Raw genomic sequence first — 25,476 nt, 5'->3', positions numbered from 1 at the left:
TCCCCAAAATAAGACATCCCCTGATAATAAGCCCAATCGGGCTTTTGAGCACATGGCAATAACGCTAAGCGCTTATTTCAGGATCCAAAAAAACATAAGACAAGGTCTTATTTTTAGGGAAACACGGTATTATCATGCACTTTGGTATCCAGGCATCTAGTCTATGAGACTGTTTTTGATATAAACACGTGGAGAAAGCTTATTCTACTAATTTTCTCATTTCAGACTGCTTTTAAAATGTGTAGAAATGTCAGTTCGATGAAATTGAAATTTCCATGGTCATTAACTATCCCCCTTTCACTATCCAACTCTTTATTATTGTACAGATTGTAATTTTTGAGTTATTTAGTTTAAGGATATAATTGTATCCTTTGCATGTGTTACATTAATAATATTACAGATTTCAATTTCCATCAACCCCAGGGGCAAGGGATTGTGGGAGTGCATTCCAAAGCATTTTGAAAGCACCAGGAATGCCTATTTTGCCATGCCCATTAATTTGGTACTAACACTACTGAAGTCATTGAAATTATCTCTGATTAAATCTTGGGAGCTCATAAATGCTATGATTGCATGTAAATTAGTATTACTGAAATGTTAGTTTGTAAATTAGTAAATTAGTATTACTGAAATGTTTGTGTTGTGAATTAAATTATAGATTGGTCTGATTAGTTCTGAGAGAAGCAAGGGAGTTTGTCTTGGGAGCCATCACTGCATTTGTATGAAAGTGCCTTTTTAAAAAGATGCATCTTGTATGTGTATGTCATTACTTCTCCAGCTGCTACAACGAAGATCAAGTACTTTGGTTGTAATCTCAGGGACTGATTTGGATTGTTAACACTCTAGAGCTGAGACAGGACAGTGTGAATCAACTTGCTGAACTTTTGCAAAAATAAACTTGGGATTTTGCTCATTTACTGGAAACCTTAGGCAATGATTTTAGTAGAATATGAGCTATAGAATGATGAACTATGACGCTACAGAATTTAACACTAGGATTGCACTCCATGAGCAAAATACTTGTTTTGCAGATATTAAAACAACTATGAGTCTGATGTGGAAATGAAAGTTTTAAGAATTGCTCCATCACATAGCCACTTGAAGGAATCATCTATTTACACAGACATGCTGTTGATATTTCCTCCTAATCAAGAACTGATGTTTTGACTACTTCATTCAGTTCCCAGAAACCAGGCACATATGTAAAAACTAAAAATATTTTTTAAAAAAGCACCTTCTTTGATATTCTGTTTTAATTTATTATCTATACTTTCTTAAGTGAATTATCTATCTGGTTATCTCAAACACTGAACACTACTTTGTATAGAGCCCCTTCCAGGAGAATGGCTTGAGGCAATTCTTTCCTTTTCTCCATCTCTGTAAAAAGACCTTGGTAAGAATTAAAAAGTATATGTGAACTTGCAGGAGAAAGTCCAGAATTGCAGCATTCCCAGCAGAAAAACATTTTTCTTAAATGAGGAAACAGACAGACAGACAGGCAGGCAGGCAGGCAGACAGGCAGACAGACAGACAGACATATTGCATCTGTTCACTAAAGCTGTAGGAGATGACCAGGCTGAGCCTGAGGGAGGGGTCAAATGTGTCATCAGTCATGAGTTCCTTCGCACCCATAAGAGTTCTAAATTCAACTCACTGTGAATTCCTTATTTACAGCCAAATTGCTTTAACCGTTAGTAATTCAGATTCTTATAGAGAGTTTGTAATAAATCTTTCTACCTATTTGAACTGCCTGGATCTCCTGATTTCCATGGTGCTTGACAAAAGCTCCTTCTTAGCTCAAGTGGTGATGAAATATGATGTTTATTTTATTTACAAATAGCCTTTAGTAAGAGAATACCTATCTCTGACTTCACCAAAGCCTAGTCCCTCAAATTTGATTATAAAGTGACTAATGGAATTTGTACAAATATGCACAGGTGCCCAGAATGATGGCAGAGAAAACCAAAAATTACATCTTACTGTGAAAGTTAATTGAGGTCAGGATTAAAGTAGATAAAACAACAGAGTCATTATTAGCTGTGTTGATGTAAATCTCTATGGGTTCCAAAGTCTGAATATGCCAGTCTTATTATGTTGCTGCTTTCTTGTATATTCCTTTGACATGTTTTATTTTCTCTCTTTTCAGAGGTGATAATAGAATCCGCTTTGCACAAATGTGTCTTGAAGCCTTTAAAAGTGCCCATTGATACTTACCTACGGGAAATCCATAACAAAGATGGATCTTTCAAACTCCTAAAGGAAAACCAGCAAGTCATACAAAATACAACCACAACCGAATTGGGAGTCACCACTAGTGTGCCTGAATCTGCATTGCTGGAAAGAATATTCCATAAATTCACAACCATGACCAAGGCTTATTCTCCAGAAAAGAAAATCAGCATTCTACTGAAGTCTTGCAAACTCATTTATGATTCTATGACTCAAGGGAATCCAGGTACTATTTTAAAAGAAAACTTTAAAAAAGTGGCCATACCTTTTAATATTAATAGCTATTCTGATAAAGTGACAATGATGATTAGTGTAGATTTTGCTAGATAAACAGAACCTTCAGAATTTTTGTTCATGGACGAGAGCACTATCTGAGCAGATACAGAAACAGCTGAATTAAACACACTAGACTAGACTTTATCAAACAGTTGTTAGGTTGTAACAGTTGTACTTAACCAGTGGAACAACTTGCCTCCATAAGTTGTGAACTCTCCAGCACTGGAAGTTTTTAAGAAGAGATTGGACAATCATTTGTCTGAAATGGGTTTCCTGCCTGAGCATGGAGTTGGACTAGTAGGCCTTCAAAGTCCCTTCCAACTCTGTTATTCTATTCCAGAGGTCAGCAACCCGCGGCTCTGGAGCCACATGTGGCTCTTTCATCCCTCTATTGCGGCTCCCTGTTGCTGGTCTGCTCCACAATAGATAGGGCTTTCGGTTAGGACAGGTAGAGGGAAAAGGATGCCGTCCTAGGAGGAGACTCTAGGGTGGGAGAACCGGACTTCCGGTCAGCAGAGGAAAAAGGACGCTGCACTAGGAGGAGTCTATGATGGGGGAACTGGACTTCTGGTTGGCTCCAGAATTGAATGGGGGCTTCTGGTTAGGACCTTTGTGGCTCTTGGCAACTTAACTTAAACTTGGCAACTTTAAGATTGATTCAGAATTGGATCAATCCTTCTTGAATACCTTCCAGATGTGTTGGAACTGCGACTCCTAAATTTATTTATTTGTTGGGTTTTTATTATTTTATTATTCCTAGGCCCCATAATCCAAAAATTCTTGAATTAAATTAATGATGCTAAAGCAAAGCATCCATAAAGAAAATAATAAGAAAACAGAAAGTAATAGTTAAAATTATTATGTTCCACAATATCTTGGAAAGTCACCCCAAATAAGTCCAAAAACATAATCAATAAATATATTGTGACATATATTTCCTAAAATAACTTGGCTTTCAATTGTTCCTGAAAAACTAAGGTAGAGGAGGGCTGGTCATGTTTGAAGAAGAAGGAGGTACCAGAGACAGATACAGCATTAGAAAAACAAAGTTGCAAATCTCCATTCGCTTTTACCTTAGGGAACTGGAGAACTACTAGCAGCTCTTCCCATGTCATATATATTGGACAGGTTCTCCTGTGTGGAGAAGATCTTCCTGGAGAAGTCCATGCACAGCAAGGACTCAGGTACATCTGTTGGATAACAGATTGGAAATAGGCACACTAGTTCCACCAGTTCAGCAGGACCATTTGTTTATTTTAATAAAATGTATAGCTTGCTCCAGCCTGCTATAACTTTGGAAGGCTTATATAATACCATCGTATAGGTACAGTACAGGGGTGAAATGTAAAATTTGTTACTACCGGTTCTGTGGGCGTGGCTTGGTGGTGGTGGGGTAATGTGACTGGGTGTGCGTGGCCAACTTTTTTTTTTTTTTTTAACTTTTCAAAGCATTTTTTCTAATGCTTTGAAAAGCCTCTGACGATCAGGAAACTCAGCTGGGATCGTCAGAGACTTTTCAAAGGATTTTTTTTACCAATGACTCTTCGGCCAAGAGGTTGCAGAAAAAAATGCTTTGAAAAGCCTCTGACTATCCCAGCTGAGCTGCGCGATCATCAAAGGCTTTTTTTTTTACTTTTAAAAGCATTTTTTCGTCGGAAGAGGTTGTAGAAAAAATACTTTTAAAAGTAAAAAAAACCAGCCTCTGATGATCCTGCGGCTCAGCTGGGCATGGTGGAGGGGTGGGGGCGTAGGGATTTTTGCTGTTGGTTCTCCAAACCACCCGCCGCCATTGCTACCGGATCAAGCAATCCGGTCTGAACTGGGAGCATTTCACCCCTGGTACAGTAGTACAATAGTCCTCAATTTATGACTAGAATTGACCCCCAACATATCTGTTGCTAACCGAGACAGTTGTTGTGAATTTTGTCCCATTTTATAACTTTTCTTGCCACAGTTGTTAAGTGAATTAGTATAATTGTTAAGTTAGTAACAGGGTTGTTAAGTGAATCTGGCTTCTCCATTGTCTTTGCTTGTCAGAAGGTCACAAAAGGTGATACACATGACCCAGGGACACTGCAACCGTCATAAATATGAGTCAGTTGCTAAGTGTCTGAATTTTGACTACGTGACCATGGGGATGCTGCAACCATCGTGTGAATAACAGTCGTAAGTCACTTTTTCCAGTGCTGTCGTAACTTCGAATGGTTTCTAAATGAACTGTTGTAAGTTGAGGACTACCTGTGTTGCAGCCTGAATCTGTAATCGGGATCTGAAATTCATTAGTAAGATGTTGCTGATTTTGCTGTTCTATGAAAGACAAGAGCCTTTCTTTTTAGAAAAGTTGTGTTGCTCCTGAAAAGCATAATATTTGAATAGTTTGATTAACTGTGTTTGTAAAATATTTAGAAATCAATGCATAGCTATCTACTCCATTAATTATTTGTCCAGTTCCACCACAAAACCAAGGGAGAAGCACGTTTACCCATAAGTGAGGAAAGGTTCTTCATTCCTTTATGGACATCTGGGAAGGATTCCAATTCCTCTAAATTCTGTATTCAATTATTAAAAACCTCTTTTTTCGAGTCCGGCAATCACAATTAATGTTGACCCAGCAGAGTTTAACTAGGAGACGGTAATAGCATGGGGCTTTATAGCACTGGAGGAGTGTTTATTTTAAGCCTCTTATAGATATTTATGAAACAATGATTCATTTATTTGAACAAAAACCAAAAAGAAGACAAGCTGGATTTGAAATAACGCAGTTTCACCTTGAGCAAGTGTGGCTGTTTCCAATGTCACTGAAGGAATCCCTGAAAGATTTACAGCTGCTAATTTGGTCAGAGGTCACAGGAGACTGAGAATTCAGGCAGATTTCCACAGATTCTTCTCTTTCCTTTCTGGCTTCCCAGAATGACAAATACTAGAGAGTACAACCTGTCTCTCCAGCACATTACATAAGCTAGCATCGTTCAGTCTAGCACTCACCAGCTGTGGACCACTATTTGCACTTCACAAGATGTGCCAACAAGATGTGCTTGCAAACAATTAAACCATAGTAGAAGCTTCAGTCATTTCCCCTTTGTTTGAACTAAGTGGCCCAGAGTACAATCCTACTGGTGTGTGCAAAGCATAATTCCTGTCAGACACATTTCAGGTTTTTTTCCCCCCACTCTGCTTCGACCCTCTGGTTTGATCCATGTGCAAGCAGGACACATCTGAGGTTCTAATATGTGGCACAGTGGTTAGAGTGCAGTACTGCAGGTTACTTCTGCTGACTGCCGGCTGACTGCAATTTGGCAGCTGAAATCTCACCAGGCTCAAGGTTGACTCAGCCTTCCGAGGTGGGTTGGGGACCCAAATTGTTGACAGCAATATGCTGACTCTGTAAACTGCTTAAAGAGGCCTGTAAAGCACTGTAAAGTAGTATATAAGTCTAAGTGCTATTGCTGTTGCTATGTGCAGATAATTTAACAACCATGAACTGGCCTGAACTAGTTCGAGAGTCCCCCTTATCTGGGCACCCAAGTCTGGGAAAGATAGTATAAAACCTCTATTTTTTTCTAGATAACTTGTGGTCCCTTCCTTCCTTCTAACCACATCATATTTAGCAGCACTATTTTTTTTTCAAATGTCTTTCCATGCCATTGACTTTATCTTGTCCACAGTCCATGACTGAGGCAGCTTTAAGTGATTCTTTGCTGCACTTGTGGTGAAGCAGCATTTCCTCCTTTACATTAACACATCTGACCACAGCCTCAGAGTGTGTAAAATGTTTTAGGTTTTGTAACACATTATTTTGGAGGGATGTCAGGTAATTCTAGTGATGTGAAATCTAGTATTCCTCAGAAGGACTGTCAACAGAGACATTAATTTTGTATTGATAATTGGTTTTTTGAAGACTCAAGGATGGGTGCACTTCAGCTCTGCATTGGGGAAAGGTCCCATGTATGCTTTGTGCTTAACATATATAACAACCCATAGTAATATGGCAATTTGAATTTTGTCCCAAGACAACACTTCAAAGGGGTGGCAGAGGGACATGGAGGGCGAGCAGCCGATGCTCTTTGCTACTCCTCCATCCTGATTGATAAGTCACTGAAGTGGAGAAGAGTTGTGTGTATTATAACAGAAGGTGTTGCTCCATCCCATGTCTCCCAACCCCTTTCTCTGATCCACTGATCTGTCAACTAAGCTGTTTTGAGACAAAGATGTAATGTTCTACTGGAAGAATAGACCAGTGATTGAATTCAGCTGGTTCGGACCGGTTTAGGCGAACCAGTAGTTAAATTGCTGGCTGGCCCCACCTCTTCCTGCCCCACCCCTTCCAGGAGTCCCCATGCACCCCATTTAGGCTCCCAGGTAAGTGCAGGGAGGCCTCCTAGGCCCAAAATGGGACACGGGGGCGGCGTATCCCCCTGTGCCCCGTTTTTGCTCCCAAGGAGGTGCAGGAGGCCAAATGCTGCCTGTCACACCCCCTGGCCGCGCCCACCAAGCGACACCCACAGAACCAGTAGTAAAAAAAAATTGAATGCCACCACTAGAATAATCCAATGTTCACAAGCAGTCTGAGCAGCAGGTCAGCAATGTGGATTTTCCAACACTGATGATCTACCAGCAGGGCATCTTGAAAAGTCTCCATCCCAGGAAACTGCCCACAATTGTCTAAGTCTGTCCCGCTATATGTTAAGAGCAGCAACTGGAAGTGGCTTTTCCTGTCTATGGGTGAAGAGAAGATGCAGCCAGGAAAGTGCACCAATTATTGTCCTTAAATTATTCCATATTAAAACTATAAGGACCAACCTATTTTCAAGTCCTGTGCAATAGTGGTGAATATATATAGCTCATGTGTAGGATGAGAATGAAGGTTTGTTCTCTGAGCTTGTGGGTTGGTTTCTGAACTTTTTGTTACCAAGCTAGGTAACATCTTCAGTGGAGTTTAGGGGATGTCAGTGTTCCTCTGTTTATAAGGCTTCAGGTGTGTGTGCGTCAAGAGAGGGTCTTGTGAGGGCTGACCCATCACAAGACCCTCCCTTGACACACCCACACTTGAAGCTCTTATAAACAGAGGAACACTGACATCCCCTAAACTCCACTGAAGATGTTACCTAGCTTGGTAATCAAATGTTCGGAAACCGCTTGGAAAACAAACCTTTGCCCTCTTTCAAGCCTTATCAATGAAACAGAATATAAGTTCAGCCATCTATGCAATGTAATTTATGTCAGTATACAGAACTATTGAATCAGGGATGGGAAGAATTATGCCAGCATAGCTGTAAGGAAATGCCCAGTGACTAATTGCAACTTTCTCTGGGTGGAGTTCAAAATGATTTACAAAAGAAGGGAAGTCTTAAAGAAGACTTACGAAAAAAATCAACAAGGTTTCAAACTATTGTTAACTCTAATAGTGTATCTAAGTTCACTAAAAAATACTCAGAAAAGGAAAAGAAATAACAAGTTTAAAAGCAGTCGTTCCCTCTATCTATCTATCTATCTATCTATCTATCTATCTATCTATCTCTATCTATCTATCTATCTATCTATCTATCTATCTATCTATCTATCTATCTTGTATATTATTTTTTTTCAAATAACTCAAGACAATGAACATATCTAGCACACCTTCTTCCTCCTATTTTCCCCACACAACAACTACCCTTTCCTGCGCGAACTGCACTGGCTCCCAGTGGTCTTCCGGGTGCGATTCAAGGTGTTGGTTACCACCTTTAAAGCGCTCCATGGCTCAGGACCTGGGTATCTACGAGACCACCTTCTGCCACCGATAGCCTCCCACCGTCCAGTTCGCTCCCACAGAGAAGGACTCCTCAGGGTGCCGTCGGCCAAATTATGTCAGCTGGCAACACCCAGGGGGAGAGCCTCCTCTGTGGGAGGCCCTGCCCTTTGGCATGAACTGCCCCCGGACATATGCAAGATCTCTGACCTCCGAGTTTTCCACTGTGCTCTTAGGACCCTGCTCTTCCGACAGGCAGGGCTAGCTTCATAAATTGAGTTTTAAATTTGGAATTCTTAAATTTTGGGTTTTTTTTAGTTAATTGGCCTTAAATGTAATACTTTTAATAATTCTTTAAATTTAAATTGTGATATTTGTATTGTGTTTTTACCTGGCTGTACACCGCCCCGAGTCCTTCGGGAGAGGGGCGGTATAGAAATAAAATTATCCTTATCCTTATCCTCTGAGGTGAGTTGGGCTGTGAAAGAGTGACTGGCCCAAGGTCAGGCAGCTGGCTTTCATTATTGTTTTTGGCAGCTAGTATTTAAGTTACGGCTGAGATTCTGACTTCCATTAAAGAAACTAGCAACCACTAATAGTTCTTTTCCCAGTGAATTTATCTAGTTCTTCCCAAATGATCAAAATCAGTACGATTATTGTATAAGAGAACAAATTGCACATTATGGTTCTGGTTTAGTTCTCTGTTCAAATATATGATGGATGAACCCAGGTACTAATATTCAGGAATATTGGAGTGAGGGGAGAGTCGATGACTCTATTATGTCTCCTATCATTATAATCAAGTACCTTATATCAAGTATTGCCATTTCATTCTGTTGGCTCTCTCTCCACACTCAAGAAAGCTTCCTCTGTAATCACAGAATATGGAAATATAGTACAAAGAAAAAATTTCACCAAAAATTATTGGAATAATGAAGTCTTTCTTCTCTTTAGTAATCATATTTTATGCTTTTGCAAAACAAGGTGATTGAATATTATGACATTTCTATTGATACCATAAGGTACAATTTATAAAGAAAGCCTTAATGCTTTTAAGCTCTGCTACCTAACCTAGATATTTTCCTTTTTATCATATATTCTCATGATTGTTTGAGTTTTGCATAAAAAGAGTATTTAAGGTTGCATCTGAGTATAAATCTCAGCTTGAAAAGTAATTTATTATGAGGTTTTCTGACATATAGGGAAATATTTTAAAAATCCAATGGCTCTGTTCTAAAATCCACTTAAGCATGCTTAAGCCTATTGATTACGGTGGGCTTAAAGCATGATTTAATCTGTTTTGGACTGTGAATGGTGAGAACATCTGGAAACAGAAGATTATCTCATAGCATGTCACTTCAATATTGGTATACTTTTGAACTCAGTTTGACTATCATATTTTGTGTAAACTTTTGTATAGTAAGCATTTACAACAGTCAGATCTCTTCCATAATTAGATGTTCATTTTTTTCTTATATTATAAGATAACTCTTTCCATAATTTCATGGTATACTAGCTGGTCAGAATCCTATTCCTTTCTCCATGCTATGTTTGTCTGTAATGGAGCACTGTTACAGCTGACTTACTCTACAAAAATGTATTTTTTATAACACAAAACACTGAGTACTATTTCTTCATAAAGCATACCTCATTTGCTGCCATGAAATGAGGTAGTGGCTACCAGCTTACCAGTAGCTTTAAAAGAAAAGAAGTAAATTCATGGAAATAGAGTCAAAATGTTATGTTTAATGGCATACTAGTCATTAGGGAGAAGGAGAGGATGAATCTTGTCATGTCCTGTTTATGAAATCCTCAGAGTGTCTGGATGGCATTTATAGAAACAGTTTTCGGAGTCATCAAACTGTGCTGTCCTTGGGTTCATACCTCAGACAATTTATCCAAATCTGATGAAGACAATGAAGTTAGTGAAATCTGGAAATCTGGATTGCAGCCAAATCAGTTTGTATGTTTATATCATCTGTAGCATTTATTCTAATTCACATTTTGGCAATTGTAAGAACAAAATGCTCTACAATGATTTGGATAAGGCCTGGTTAATTCATGAACGGGTTATTTGGATTGCACAACTAAGTTACACTTCCTTAAATTCAAGCAAGTGTTGTCTCCCACATACTTTTGAATGAATCAACTCTGTTCTCGTTTTAGGGAAGCCTCATGGAGCAGATGACTTCCTCCCAGTGCTCATGTATGTTCTGGCCCGCAGTGATCTGACAGAGATGATTCTCAATGTAGAGTATATGATGGAACTTATGGACCCTGCTCTGCAGCTGGGTGAAGGTATGAAAGAACTCCAGTGTATTGATGCAATGCAGGAGTGGCCAGTTTGCAGGCCACATGAGGCTTATCCAGATCCTTTCTTGCCACACACCCCAGATCTCATCAACATTGCATGTTTAATGGAAAATAAAAACATTTGGTAGATTTCCAGGATTAAAAATAATAATAATAAGATCCATGCACAAAATTTCAGATAAACCTAATCCACATTAACCTCCCTAACCTAACCCCAAAAGGAAAAATAAAAACCAACCAAAATTTACAAGCACATATTTCTTGGTGATGTCACTAAAGCAGCATTAAGCCTTACAGTAGAGGGTGTCCAACCTTGACAATTTTAAGATTTGTGGACTGCAACTTCCATGCTGGCTGGGGAATTCTGGAAATTGAAGTCCACAAGTCTTGAAGTTGCCAAGGTTTGGACAGACCTACCGTACATCCTTTTGGGGTAGAATGAAAAACATATGGGCTCCTACCTATGGTGGTGGGAGAACATATCAATGAGAGTAAAATGGAACATGCCTAATAAACTATTTTTATCTTGGCTAATAGTCACAAGCTAAGTAGGATCAATCCTGTTCAGTTTTACATAGGGAGACCACTAGGGAAATGAGCAATCTAGGCAAGACTAGAAAGAAGAGAAGGGCAAACAACTTCCATACCATTGCCAAGACAATAACATGAATGCACCCATGATGTTACAGAAAATTAGGCACAACTTTAAAAAAGCTATTTTATTCTCATTGAACATCCACTCTCAAGGCTGCATATATCTGCATATTTTTTATAGATTTATTTTTATATAATATCAACCATCACATGCTCTAGTCTAGCAGGACTGAAGCCATATACAGAGTGACAACAGGAAAATGACATTAGCCACGAGAAATTGACATAATCAATAAAGTTAGTTAAGTTTGCAGAATGAAAAAAATACCTCTAGATACCAAGAGGAGGAATGGACTTGGGCTGTGCAACAATTTAATTGGGGAATCTTAGCTGGGAGCTATGAAACAAACAGCACTTCATATAAGGAAGTGAGCTGAGTAGTTGAAAAACTAGACCACAATCAAGAAGTATCAAATTCAGATCTCATTTCTGCCATAAACGTATTGCATGACCTATATGAGGAGACTCCTTCTGTCAATTAGGTAATGAAACACGCCTAAACATCTTATATACCGGTAAATTGTGATTATTGTTATTATTCAATCATTCCACCACAGAAGAATGGTGGAAGAATTTGTATAGAGTAAAATACAGTATAGGTGGATTTAAAAGATAATTTTAAAAATAATAAAATGCTCACAAATATTTGTGTGTGTGTGTGTGTGTGTGTTTTATTTTTATGTATGTATTATATTAGGGCCATATTTCAGATTTGATCTGGAAAGCACAAGTGTTTGAATTCTCTGTAGATTTTTACTTCCATCTGTGATTATTTGGATTTTTATAACTGTTTTTAGAGTATTATACAGGTAGTCCTTGATTTATGATCGAATTGAGCCCCAATTTTCTGTTACTAAGCGAGACATTTGTTAAGTGAGTTTTGCCCCATTTAATTACCTTTCTTGCCACAGTTGATAAGTTCTTAATTCAACTTATCAACTTCCTCATAGCTTCCTCATTGATTTTGCTGGTCAGAAGGTTATAAAAGATGATCACATGAAACTGGGACACTGCAACCGTCATAATTTTGAACCAGTTGCCAAGCATCTGAATTTTGATCAGGTGGCTATGGGGATGCTGCAACAGTTATAAGTATGGAAAATGGTCATAAGTCACTTTTTTCAGTGCCCTTGTAACTTCAAACAGTCATTAAATGAAGTCAAGGACTCCTGTATAGCATTGTGACTGGGAGGTAACTGGAATTGTCTGTTTCTCTGTTATACTTGCCACTCGAGAATGAAGGAAGTGGAATAAAAATGAAAATAATAAATAGCAACATAAAAATAACTGTTTTATTTCAAGAATATTCATCTGCTTCATTCAGTATGTCTTTGAAAATTAAATGTGCTTTATTGGGCCTCCCTAATCTGGTCTACTGTAATATAAATAGAACAGAACAGAACAGAAAAGAACAGAACAGAACAGAACAGAACAGAATTTTTTATTGGCCAAGTGTGATTGGACACACAAGGAATTTGTCTTGGTGCATATGCTCTCAGTGTACATGAAAGAAAAAATACATTCATCAAGAATCATAAGGTACAACACTTAATGATAGTCATAGGGTACAAATAAGCAGTCAGGAACAATATCAATATAAATCATAAGGATACAAGCAACAAAGTTACAGTCATACAGTCATAAGTGGAAGGAGATGGGTGGTGGGAACGATGAGAAGATTAATAGTAGTGCAGACTTAGTAACTAGTTTGAAGTGTTGAGGGAAATATTTGTTTAGCAGAGTGATGGTGTTCAGGAAAAAACTGTTCTTGTGTCTAGTTGTTCTGGTGTGCAGTGCTCTATAGCGTTGTTTTGAGGTAGGAGTTGAAACAGTTTATGTCCAGGATGTGAGGGGTCTGTAAATATTTTCACATCCCTCTTGAATGATCACTAGAAAGCAGCAAAGAGAGAGAATTGTTTTTCCTATGTCTTTGCTGTTAGTAATTTGGATTTTTGCAGCTCATATTTGTTACTGTATGTTTTTATGAGGACACTGACAAATGATTTTGGCCCCTACTCATGGGCCCCAGAAATCCCTGTAGAGGCACTAGGCACGTGCTTTTGCCTAGGTAATATTTAATCATGGCCCAAAGGGAGTTCATGCACTTGAAAAGGGAATGAAAGAGAAGTAGAAAAAACAAAAAAGAAACCATGGCACTTTAAGAATGAAAGTAATGTGGATTTATCAGACCAGAGCCCTTCATATTAAAGAGGACTCCTAGCAAACAATCGTGTTCTTTTCTATTTAGGGAAAAAAATCTCATTGACTTTAGAAAAGTTTATTTCCCTGTACTTCCTTGTACAGGATTCCCAGTTAGTCTCTAATATTCTATTCAGGATGTTGTTTTCACTGTAAAAGTACAAATACAACTTCCTTTCGGGAAATTGTAAGTGGCTCTCCCAACAGCTTGGCTGCAGTATTCTGAAAACAGATCTTTCTTCTGAAAATAATGATCACAACAACAACAAAAACTTGCCAGACTGCCAGAAATACAGACACCTGTCTGATATTTTCTCTTTGCAGTAGTTCAGTTATGGCTACTATACCTGGGCAGCTACAACTGCAGTTACAGATAAACACAAGGCCTGAATTTAGGAGGAATAGTTCAGTGGTAAGAAAGGTTAAGAAATTAGCCTGGGATTAAAAAAGCCCATCTTCCAGTGGTGGGTTGCCCCCTGTTCGGTTCTATAGAATCAGTAGTAAAACCGTCAGGAGGCTCTGCCCACCGGCTCTGACATCATCAAAACACTTCTGCGCATGCGCAGAAGATGCCTCACCAGGGTTGTTTCTATGAATAAAATTAAGAGAGAGCCACATGGAAGATACCTTACATTCTCACACAAAAATAATGATATTAATACATTAAAAAAAATAAAAGAGGAGAAAAAGCAAAAAAGATGAATAAGAATTAACAGACATTAGATATTCTTGTACAGATTCTTTTCTGGACCTCTTTTTGTGGATTAGTCTTACGCTATACAGGCAGTCCTCAATTTATGACCACAACTGAGTCCAGAATTTATGTTGTTAAGTGAAACATTTGTTAAGTGCCCCATTTTACGACTTTTCTAGCTACAGTTGTTAAGTGAATAATTGCAGTTGTTAAGTTAGTAACACAGTTGTTAAATGAATCTGGCTTCCCTGTGGACTTTGCTAGTCAGCAGGTCGAAAAAGCGATTCCCATGACCCCAGGACACTGACACCATCATAAATATGACCCAGTTGCCAAGCATCCAAATTTTGATCACATGACCATGGCGATGCTGTAATGGTTGTGAGTCTGAAAAATGGTCATAAGTCACTTTTTTCAATGCCATTGTAACTTTGAATGGTCACGAAACGAAGGACTACCTGTAGTTATTAGCTGGAAGGATATTTTTTTTGGCTTTCAGCTATGATATTTTCCATATTTATAATATTTTGTTTGGTCTGTCAGCATTCCAGAAAGTCCCCAACTCTTGTTAGTCAGGTTTTTTTTTTTTTAATTTAATTTATATGCCGCCCTTCTCCGGAGATTCAGGGCGGCTTACAATGCATTAAGCAATAACCTTCATACTTTTGTATATTTATACAAAGTCACCTTATTGCCCTCATAATCTGGGTCCTCATTTTACATACCTTAGAAAGGATGGAAGGCTGAGTCAACCTTGAGCCTGGTGAGATTTGAACTTGCAGTAATTGCAGGCAGCAGATGTAAGTGGATGTTAATTAGTCTGCTGAGCCACCAGAGGTCCTACATCTTCTAGCTGTAGAGTATTTGTTGATGGTGGGCATATAAGCGTATTGCATCAATGGACAAAGATATGTTGCATAAACATACAGTATATCAGATATATCTGCACACTTGGGAGTTGTTTTCACATGCAAGAGGACACTTAATTTAATATGTAGATGGTGCAATACTAAGTTGGACAAGGCTAAAAATACTCCTTTACTTTCCCTTCAGCCATATTGCAAAAATGCTAGGCAGCGCTTCCAGTGAACAGATGGAGGTGCACAAACTCAATTTATAAAAAGAAGAGGGAAACATTCAAAGAATGAAGAAATAGTTGGGATGGAGACTTTTCAAAACTGTGTGCCAAATATTATGGAAATATTTGCATCTCTGGAAGTAAATGAAATCATTCGGAAGGAGAAAATAGAGTGCTGGTTTAGGGAAGACAAACAGGAAGGAATGCAGCTCCTTGGGCTATTTGAAATGACAAATGCAACAAGGATTTAATGTCTCCTTCAGTGTGTCTTAACTTGTCCTTATAACATGTTTGTAAGGACAATCAAGACAAAAGGTTACAAATATGCAACATATCAGAATTAACAAACTGAAAAATCTCTGTAATAAGCACAATATAAGGTTACTTCCCCAAAGAGATTGGTAGAACAATATTTCAGTGTCCATCAATTCTTATTTTTCTTTCTTGCCTGTTGTAAGAGTGCCATCTGTTGTTCAGTTCCACTACATTTTCATTGTCTTAAACCCAGTGAATTGATTTGAAACCAAACCTGAGTATCTCTCTATCCCAACTAGAATGATCCCCCAGATGTCCATGCTATGTTTTCACAAATGCTCCCCTCCATTTTAAATTTTGTTTGTTGGTTGGTTTAATTTAAAACATTTATATAGCCATTCTATAACTGGTAGCTTTTTGATAGTATTAAAATAAGCCATGAAGTGCAAAGGAATAAAAATTGCTCAGTGTATGTTTATGCTTCTTCATTTTTCTTAGGTTCTTATTATTTAATCACTACTTATGGGGCAGTAGAGCTTATCAAAAGCTATGATAAGATCGCGGTCACTCGACAACTAAGCACTGAAGTTCAAGATTCAATCCACCGCTGGGAGAGACGGAGAACACTTAACAAAGCCCGGGCATCTCGATCGTCTGTTCAGGTTAGGAAAGTGTGGATTTTATGCATTGATCATCTTAGTCAGCTTTAAAAGAATTGCATATCTTTTTTGAGCAAAGTTTCCAGTAGAGTTTAAAAGCAGAAAGAGTTGGTAGAACTCTCCTTAACAATTTTGTAATGCATAAGACCTAATAAGCAGAGCTTTGGAAAATAAATAAGACTCAAATTAAGTACCTAGATAACATCTAATGAATAATAGGATTTTTATCATAACTATTTTTAAAGCTTGGGAGAATAAAAGCATTTCTACTTTGCACTGGATGGATAAGAATGAGTTATGAGTAGGGCGCCATCACTAAGAGGGTTCTTTTTCTGATCGCCACCCTGTAACCATTCTAGAAAAAGGACTGGGGTGATATGATAGCAGTATTCCAATATTTGGGGGGCTGCCACAAAGAAGAGAGGGTCAACATATTTTCCAAAGTACCAGAGGACAGGAAAAGAAATAACGGGCGGAAACTAATCAAGGAGATAAGCAACCTGGAACAGTATTCAGGCCAGGAAGCCACAGTATGGACAGAACGTTGAAAGATTGGCCAAGGAATGTGACATGACTGTACAGTATACTCTCCCCTGATTTATTCAACCTATACACTTAACATATATTAAGGAACATATATTAGAAAAAGATAAGTATGGTTTCAAAACTGGAGGAAGACAATGAAAACTTAGATTGCACTGTGAAACATAAGGATACTTCAGTGACAATGAAAGTTAGAATAATTAGAACAATTCTGTGGTAATATGTAGTCACCCAGAGTTGCTTTGGATAATGAGATGGACAGCATATAAATTTAATAAATAAAATAAAATGAAGGCTGGCATTGAAAAAATAGATAAAAGGATGAATGCTTTTGAATAATGGAGGTGAAGAATGTTCCTAAGAAAATATGGACTGCAAGCAGCCAATCAATGAGTCATGGATCAAATAAAAGCTGCTGTCCTCGAGGCAATGATCAACAGAAAGAAATTGATCCACTTTAGGTATACAATGGGCAAGTTGATAGATTAGAAAAAATGATCATACTTAACTACATCAAAGGAATAAAAGGGGAACAATAGAGCCCCAATGTTCTTTTGATCTGAAGGCAAATGACATTGTAGAAGAGACAAGGAGCAAAGATGATTAGAGGTCTCAAGGAGAAACTGTATGGTGAATGATTGCGGAAACTAGGTATGTTTAGTCTAACAAAGAGAAAGATTAGGGGTGTCATGATAGCAGTCTCCCAATATTTAAGGGGCTGTCACAGAGAAGAGGGAGTCAATCTGTTATCCAAAGCACCTGAAGGCAAGACAAGAAGTAATGAATGAAACATTATGAAAAAAAAAATTCAACCGAGAATTAAGGAGAAATTTCCTAACAGTAAGAACAATTAATTATTGGGACAGTGATCTGTCCCCGTCCCCACACACACACAACACAGCCAGCCGAGGGTTAAGGAAACACTTTGGAACGCACCCAGTTCTTATCTCCCTCTTGGCAGCGATAGACACACCGTCTGCCAAGGGACTTTATTTTCACAAACAGACAGATAAGATAAGAACGTTCAAGAAAGTCCAAACAGAAATAATATTCCTCCCAGCAGTTCCGGACGAGGCTTTAGTGACTGTCCAAGGTTTACTTTGTTCATCACAAAAGATCCTTGACCACCACCCTCTATTATATAGTCTCTGGGGTGTGGTCCAGTGACTCAGTTCTAATCCCTAGCACGTCTCCCAAGCTGCTGCAAACGTTTATCACGCCTTCGGAGGCGTGCGTCCAGGAATGATGTTTCATTATCACTTTGATTCGAATCAGCTGTCTCCTCTCCCTCGACCGGCACTTGAGACAATGCCAGAGGGGAGGGGCCTGGAGAGGGAGGCCTGGCTGACTCCTCTTCCTCATGCTCGGAGCTTTCTTCCTCTGATGGGACAGGCTCAGAGGGCGGGGCCACAACAGACAGTTTATCTCCAGAGACTATGGTTACTCCAACATTGGAAATTTTTAAAAAGAGTTTAGATGGCCGCTTGGATGGAATAGTATAGGGTCTCCTGCAGTGGTGAAATCCACTTACCTTCGTTACCAGTTCAGGAATGGGAGTGTGGGGGAGTGCCTCTTCTGCGCATGCACAGAACCTTCTGTGCATGCGCAGATTGTAAAAAAAGGGACATAATGACGTCCCGGGGGGGGTGGAGCCTCCCGTCGCCTATGCTACTGGTTTGGCGAGCCGGATAGAACCCGGGGGGGGGGATTTCACCGCTAGTCTCCTGCTCAAGCAAGGGGTTGAACTAGAAGAATTCCAGGGTCCCTTCTTTTTTCTGTCATTCTGTTATTCTATTAAAGTCTGTGTGGATACATACAGCATCTGTCATCAACCCTTTAAATCAAAAGCATCTTTTCCTGGGACAATGCTGCAGGTGGAAAAGTAGCTGTACCCAATTCTGGGTAAAGATGGCACTGCTTTGAAGGAGTTTAGGACAGTCTTATATGAGCATCAACTGTATGGTCTGAAATGCCTTTTTGCCTTTGAAACCAAGGCACTGCACAGCCTGGAAAAACAATGGCTAAGGCTGATGAATAGTATCAAGGCGATTGATCAAAAGTCCTTCGAATAGTTAGGTGTTGTTGTTAAAAAACAGACAATGATAGTGAGAATCTGATGGTGCAAGCATTACGAAACCTGACTCAGTGACACCTACAGTATTTGTAACTTTTGAGCTGCCCTAATGCAGTTTAATATTTAAGATTTCCTGCCTTTCAACCTCAAGGTGGCAGCAAACACTATTTTTTTTTTCAAATAACAAGCTTTGCATGTCTATATCCAGGGAGTGTCTTGCTTTTGTGCTATTTGTACACATTGTAAATAGTTCTTCAGGTATTACAATCAAAAGTTGCCTTCTGAATCTCAAATCTTTTCAAGCTATGAGGAATTTGATCAAAACAAATGATTTTATCTGGCTGAAGACGGTTGGCCTATCTTGTTATGCATTGTCTATCCTGATTATCAGTTCCTTTTATTTCCCCATGTTAAATATTAAATTTCAAGATCAAACATTAAAATACAATCTAACATAAAAGGGAGAAGGGAGAATGGAATAACAATACAAAGTAAAAGTGACAGAAAAAAAATACAGCAACCAAATTTCTAACAAATATGACCTTCAACTTTCTTTTAGTTCAGAGAAAATAACCATATAGCAACCTCTCTCTAAATTTAAACAGATAATATTAATAAAGTCCTGATAATTAACACTCTAAAATGCCAATGTTCTTAAAATATTCTTCTAACTTGAACAAATATTAAATTTAAATTATTAAATTATTAAATATTAAATAAAATAAAATATTAAATATATAAAATTTATATTTTAAAAGCTACAATAAGACCACACAGTAAGTGGTCGACCTATGACCAGAGTTGAGCCCAAAATTTCTGTTGCTAAGCAAGACAATTGTGAAGTGAGTTTTGTCTCATTTTTTGACCTTTCTTGCCACATTTGTTAAGTGAATCACTGGAGTTGTTAAGTTAGTAACACGGTTGTTAAGTGAGTCTGGCTTCCTCATTGACTTTGCTTGTCAGACATCGGGACACAGCAACTGTCATAAATATGAACCATGTCTGAATTTTGATCATGTGACAATGGGGATATTGCAACAGTCATAAGTGTGAAAAATGGTTATAATTCCCTTTTCAGTCCCGTTGTAACTTTGAACAGTCACTAAATGAACTATTGTACGTTGAGGATTACTTGTAGACTTTTTGGCTGCTTTCTTGCAAAAGAATTCCTCAGCTTCATAGTTTCAGGCAAGAGGTTTTCCCAGCCCTGTCAGAGGTGGAGTTAAATCTGGGGCTTTCTGCATGGAAAGCATTCTTTACTTAGTTTCACTAAAGCTTAGAACACGTGAATCTTTAATCTTTTGAAGAAATCCAACACACTCTGCTTCCTCAGATCATATAACTAAAAATCATTAACTCCTTCCACATTTCCATACAGGACTTGACTTTCAATTACTACTTAACTATCTTAATCCAAGCTTATACTAAAGCTAATACTGCTGAACCTCTGCAGTCTACTCTTATATAGTTGTCCCATATTTTAATGTTTTCTTCCACATTTTTAAACCTTTAAAATCACATTTTTACCATAGTATTTATTTATTTTATTTATTTGTTTAAATTTCTATACCGCCCTTCTCCAATGTAGGACTCATTTCTGTGTTAACAGAAATGTCTCATATCATTTCTGTGTTAACTTTTAGAAATTTATTAAAAGCAGTTGGTTAGTTTTTAATGAATTGTATCCCGATTTTTGATGGTGAAAAGGTCGGACAGGAATTTTATGCATAAATAGGGTTGCATTTTAATAGAGTCGGCATGAGTATTGATGTTATTTCAAAAGTTATCTTCCTTTTTTTCCAGGATTTCATTGCCATTTCTTTTATGGAGGCTGAGGCCAAAACAAGGACACTGGCATATCGGACCGACTCCACGACTCATCAGCTAATTCAGCAGTGCGCTGAGAAATTTGAAGTCTCAGAGCCCCAGGACTACGGACTGTTTGTCCAAGTGGATAACAAAACTATGCAGATGGATGACGATGCCCTCCCTCACCAGATCAAATCCCATCTCCTGAATAAAGAGCCCAGACTGACTTTCTGCTTTATTTATAAACAACTTGGTGGAGAAGAGTCACCAGTTCCCGTTATCAAGGACACAGGTGCCTTGTAGCAGCAAGGCTACTCTCTTGAAGCAAACTTGGTTTAGATGTTTTTTCTTCCAAATCATCTCCTCCAGCAGCAGAAACTTTCCAAAATACAGTTTCTTCTCTGAGTGGTGACATGGATAGCATATGCAATCCTCCTCTGGGGCATTTACTTTACAGAATTCGTTTGCAGTCATAAATGGAATAGCCAAGGAAAGTTCATTCTTGGAAAGGGGGAAAAAAAGCATTTGAATAGTAGTTTGGAGATTCAAACCATGAATGTCTGATATAGTGTTCATGCCAGATTCCTTGGCACAAAGTAAATGGTCTTGAAGTTATGGACTTCCTGGCAAATTGTTAGACATTGTAGCATCATCTCCTCAATGTATAACAGAAAGGGTGCAAGTTGTTTTTGATGGTCATCACAGAAAATCCAAATGGATTGGATTTCCCTTTAGTAGAACAAAAATTAATAATGAATTAAGTAGCTCAGAGTGATTAGATTCTCACATATCTGGCCTAAGATGGCCTACAATGCCCAACTAATGGTAACTGACGTGGGGGGCTATAGAGGTCTGTGCACTTACATAAAATCTCAGTGTATCAATATAGCATCTACTGATATTAACAAAAGAAATCTGAGTGGCCGTCTCTCATACTCTTTCTATGCCTTTGTTATATTCTCTAGTTGCACACATTGTATCACAGCCAATTCACAGCCATCTTTATATTTCCAGGTACTGTACAAAATAATTTGCCATGAAGATACAATTGACAATCAAGAGTCTGGCCATAAATTAATGTAGAAATGTTTTCATTCCATGTCTCCTCTATCAATTATCGTTCATAAATTCATTCTTAGGAGTGTATCACAAAGCAGTTTTGCATCAGTAATTTACTTCTCAAAGGAGAAGAACTATATGCCCAAAGTAGAAGCTTTACTTTTGCATGCCAAACCCTCTATATAGGACTGACAATGATACCTGTTAAAAACCAGGGAGAACCGTTGGCAGTCAGATTAGGTGTGTGTCAGGGGTGGGTTCCACTTACCTTTGCTACCGGTTCGCAATGGGAGCGTGTGTGTGTGCACACTTGCTTTGCTTGCACGTGGCACTTCTGCGCAAGCGCAGAGTATCCATGATGACGTCTGGGCGGGTGGGCAGAGCCTCCTGCCGCCGTTACTACCAGTTTGCAAGATATGGACCGAACCGGTAGCAACCCACCACTGGTTTGTGTGCCAGATTCTAACTTTTCATAAGGTAACCACCTTTATACCTGGATGAAGAAGGAAAGCAGCAACATAAGAAGAGATGACAAGAGTGGAGAGGGCAAAGTAAAAGAACATTATTATAGCAAAAGTTTTCATGAATCACAGACCACTTCATTTATCTGTGTCTTTAAGCTGTCATATGATTCTTCATTGTCATTATAATAGGGGCTATGAAAAAACTGTTGATTTGAGGAATCGTTGTTGTCTTCTGTTGTTGGTCCTCTGAACATTTCACTCTGGGTACAGAATGTGGCTCTTCAGAGCTCTCCACAGCAATACAAAGCCAGACACACAACCTGGCCATGAGAAGCTGAACCTTGTGTATTAGCTTAATGTGGATGATGGTTTTCGTATATGAGTCTGCAATGGCATCCAATAATGCTGTTTTATACAGTCTGTCATCTGTCTGTCTGTCTGTCTGTCTGTATCTACCTACCTACCTACCTACCTATCTATCATCTATATCATCTCTCTCTCTCTATCATCTATCATATCTCCCTCTTCCTCTCCCTCCCTCCCTCCCCCCCCCTTTCTCTCTCATCTATCTATCTATTATCTGGACTACTCGTTCAGCAATAATTCAAAGTTGTGATGGTACTGAATGAATTGTACTTGCAACTGGTCCTTGAAGTTTTGATAGTGATCTGGGCATTTGGCAACTTGTTTGCACTTATGAGGCATCTCATAGTCATGTGGTCACCATTTGGAATCTTCCTTATTGGCTTCCCACAAGCAAAATCAATGGGGAAGCTGGCAGGGAAGGTTGCAAGTCAGTGTGGTCGATCATTTGCACTCTTCTCCCACCTGCTTCCCACTCACCATTCCCCATCCAGCAGCCTTCCTGCACATGCACTGGGCCTTCTGGGCTACTTACATTCCCTCCCCTTCTAGGCAACAGCTACTTACCTGCCTGCTGGTCTGCTTGTGAGCCTCCTGGGACTCACTTAGCAAGCTGCAATCCTCACTGAACAATAACTATGGGGAAGTGCCAGAATTGCCGTCACATGCCGTCACACTTAGCGATAGAAATTCTGGTCCCATTTACTGTTGTTATTCAAGGAATACCTATATCTGTCTGCCCGTCTGCCTATCTTGTTTGGCATCTAATTTTGGCAGCTGTTTGGCTTACCATTGATCAGTTAAGATGCTAAACTGCTCTGGCAGAGCCTGAAATCAATAGTTTTGTTAGGTAGCTCTGCTGGACTAATATATTGACGTCTCAGCGTAAGAGGCCTTTTCTGCCACACAAAAAGTGTACCTTCCAGTTATGTATTATTTCTTTTAAATCTGATATTGAGAAGTGTGTCATCTTTATCATAGCATTTCATAAGATCTGTGCTCTAAGAAGACGTTCAGAAATATATTATTTTCTTGATTTATATGTATTTTAATGGAAACCGTGTTAACAAAGACTTTGGAGTGGAAAAGCTTTAGTCACCCAGATAGCCAGTCCTCTTATATCAGTCTGATAAAGCAGTTTAGAAGGTCACAAGATAACCTTTTGTACTCAGGGTCTAGAAGTAATGTGGCTACTTGTATGGACTGTCATCATCTCTTCAAATAATTTTGCATTATTTTGTGAGTTTATAATATAAATCATGTGTTGTCTGAGGACATTCCTCCTCCCAGATATGCTTTTTTTTCTATTATTGTCAACTTTGCCATTAAATTCCCATTCAAAAGATTTAAATTTGCTTTAAATATTCCTTAGTACCAAAAAAATAATATTGGGGTTAACTATAAATGTGTAAAACTTTGAGAGCACCTTACATAATGACAGCAGTGGAAACCGGCATGCCAAGGTAACTCACAAAATGCTCATTTTCCAGAAAACAACATTAATGAGGTTGATTCTTATAATCCCATAGGATGTTCTGATCCCTCAATTCTCTTTCTCTTTTTTATTTTTCTGGACAGGTAGGCACATTTTCAAACTAGATGACATGGCAAAGATTATTTATGTAATCTTTTTTAGCAAGTTAGGGACAGGAAGCATAGTGGGATACTAAGGGAAATATTCTTAGGGTGACTGGTACCAAGAGCTACCAAGCTACGAATCCCTGGGCCATAGATTTGAAATGTGATTTAAGAAAAGAAGAAAGAAAATGGACTTCAAACAGAATAGACAGGTATGAGTCCTAAAGAGAGGAGAGGAGGAACCAAGAAGAAGAGCCAGTCCAAAGCACTGTATTCAGCTGCTTGGACACCATGTACTATACCATGTATTATACCAGGGGTCAGCAACCTTAAACATTCAAAGAGCCATTTGGACCCGTTTCCCACAGAAAAGAAAACACTGGGAGCCACAAAACCCTTCCCGTGCCTGACTATTTCTTGAGAGGCCACAAAACTAGCATATGTAGTTGAATTAAACATTCTGTTTTCTTCTGAAACTTTTCTTTTCTTGGATTTATCCATGGTCGGCCTACCCGGGGTTGAAAAGCTCAATAAATCGCATGCCAGCGGGTGTCGCACATTGAGTGACAAGGAGCCACAGCAGAGAGGTGAAAGAGCCACATGCGGCTCCAGAGCCGCAGGTTGCTGACCCCTGTACTATACCATGTACCGTGTACTACAGCTTCATGCCCATTTGCTTGCTGGGGATCAGTTTTAGACCGGCCCAAATTGTGTTTGGACTAAATAATCTTTACACCTGGTCCATTTTCTATATGAGTCATAACAAGAAAGTGAAGTGGAAGTGAAAACTGAATACCAAGTCTTTCTCCTTTTTCTCACGTGGTGAACTCATGCCAAGATAATATTTTCTGGTCATGGGGAATCACTTTGACTGACCTAATGTTCTAGATTCAACTCTGTGCTTTCAGACAATATAGCAATTCTCTTTGTTTTTGCTTAGAAAAAAAAACGACAGATTCTCGTAGAACAGGAAAAATATAAACTAATCAAGAGGATAAGGCTGTGATAATTTGTTTTACCTAATAGAGGACAATTAATTTGAAGAGGTGTCAGTAATGATCTGTTTGAATGTCTACTTAGTCTAAGTGCAATTTAAAGGTCAGGACCAGGATCAAAAAATTGAAGAGAAGCTTATCTCCTTTATTTTGCTAACTGTTAACCTATGTTAAGACTTTAAGTATAATTTTTCAGTGTTTCCTAATTTAAAATTGTGAGAAAATGTGCCTTCAGTTTCCAAGACTCATGGTGAGATGGGTTCCAGTGGCCTCACAAAGAGATTTCAGGTTATTTATCCTTGATTTAGAAAGTAGACTGAGAATGCATACAGTATCTTGTTATGCTGAGAACTGTTAGCTGCTGTTGTTGTTCAATCACTAAGTTGTGTCCAACTCTTTGTGACTCCAAGGACCATAGCATGCCCAATGGACCCTATTGTTCCCCACTGTCTCCTGAGTTTGCCCGAATTCATGTTCATGTGTTAATGACACTCTCTAACCATCTC

General features: G+C 38.7%; 1 protein-coding gene across 1 annotated transcript in view; it reads left to right on the top strand.

The window, feature by feature from the left end:
- RIN3 (Ras and Rab interactor 3) overlaps window positions 1-23,748 on the top strand; it is a 97,527-nt gene extending 73,779 nt beyond the window's left edge. Inside the window, exons 7-10 of the mRNA XM_034418359.3 lie at window positions 2,147-2,455; window positions 10,400-10,531; window positions 15,925-16,088; window positions 20,506-23,748. Coding sequence (XP_034274250.2) covers window positions 2,147-2,455; window positions 10,400-10,531; window positions 15,925-16,088; window positions 20,506-20,814 — 914 coding nt within the window. The 3' untranslated portion in view covers window positions 20,815-23,748. The remainder of the gene's footprint in view (window positions 1-2,146; window positions 2,456-10,399; window positions 10,532-15,924; window positions 16,089-20,505) is intronic.
- Window positions 23,749-25,476: the final 1,728 nt, after the last annotated feature.

Source organism: Pantherophis guttatus, chromosome 1 (assembly GCF_059756535.1).
Source record: "Pantherophis guttatus breed Tessera chromosome 1, ASM5975653v1, whole genome shotgun sequence".
NCBI classification, from domain to species: domain Eukaryota; kingdom Metazoa; phylum Chordata; class Lepidosauria; order Squamata; family Colubridae; genus Pantherophis; species Pantherophis guttatus.
This window is presented reverse-complemented; position numbering and strand designations above follow the sequence as displayed.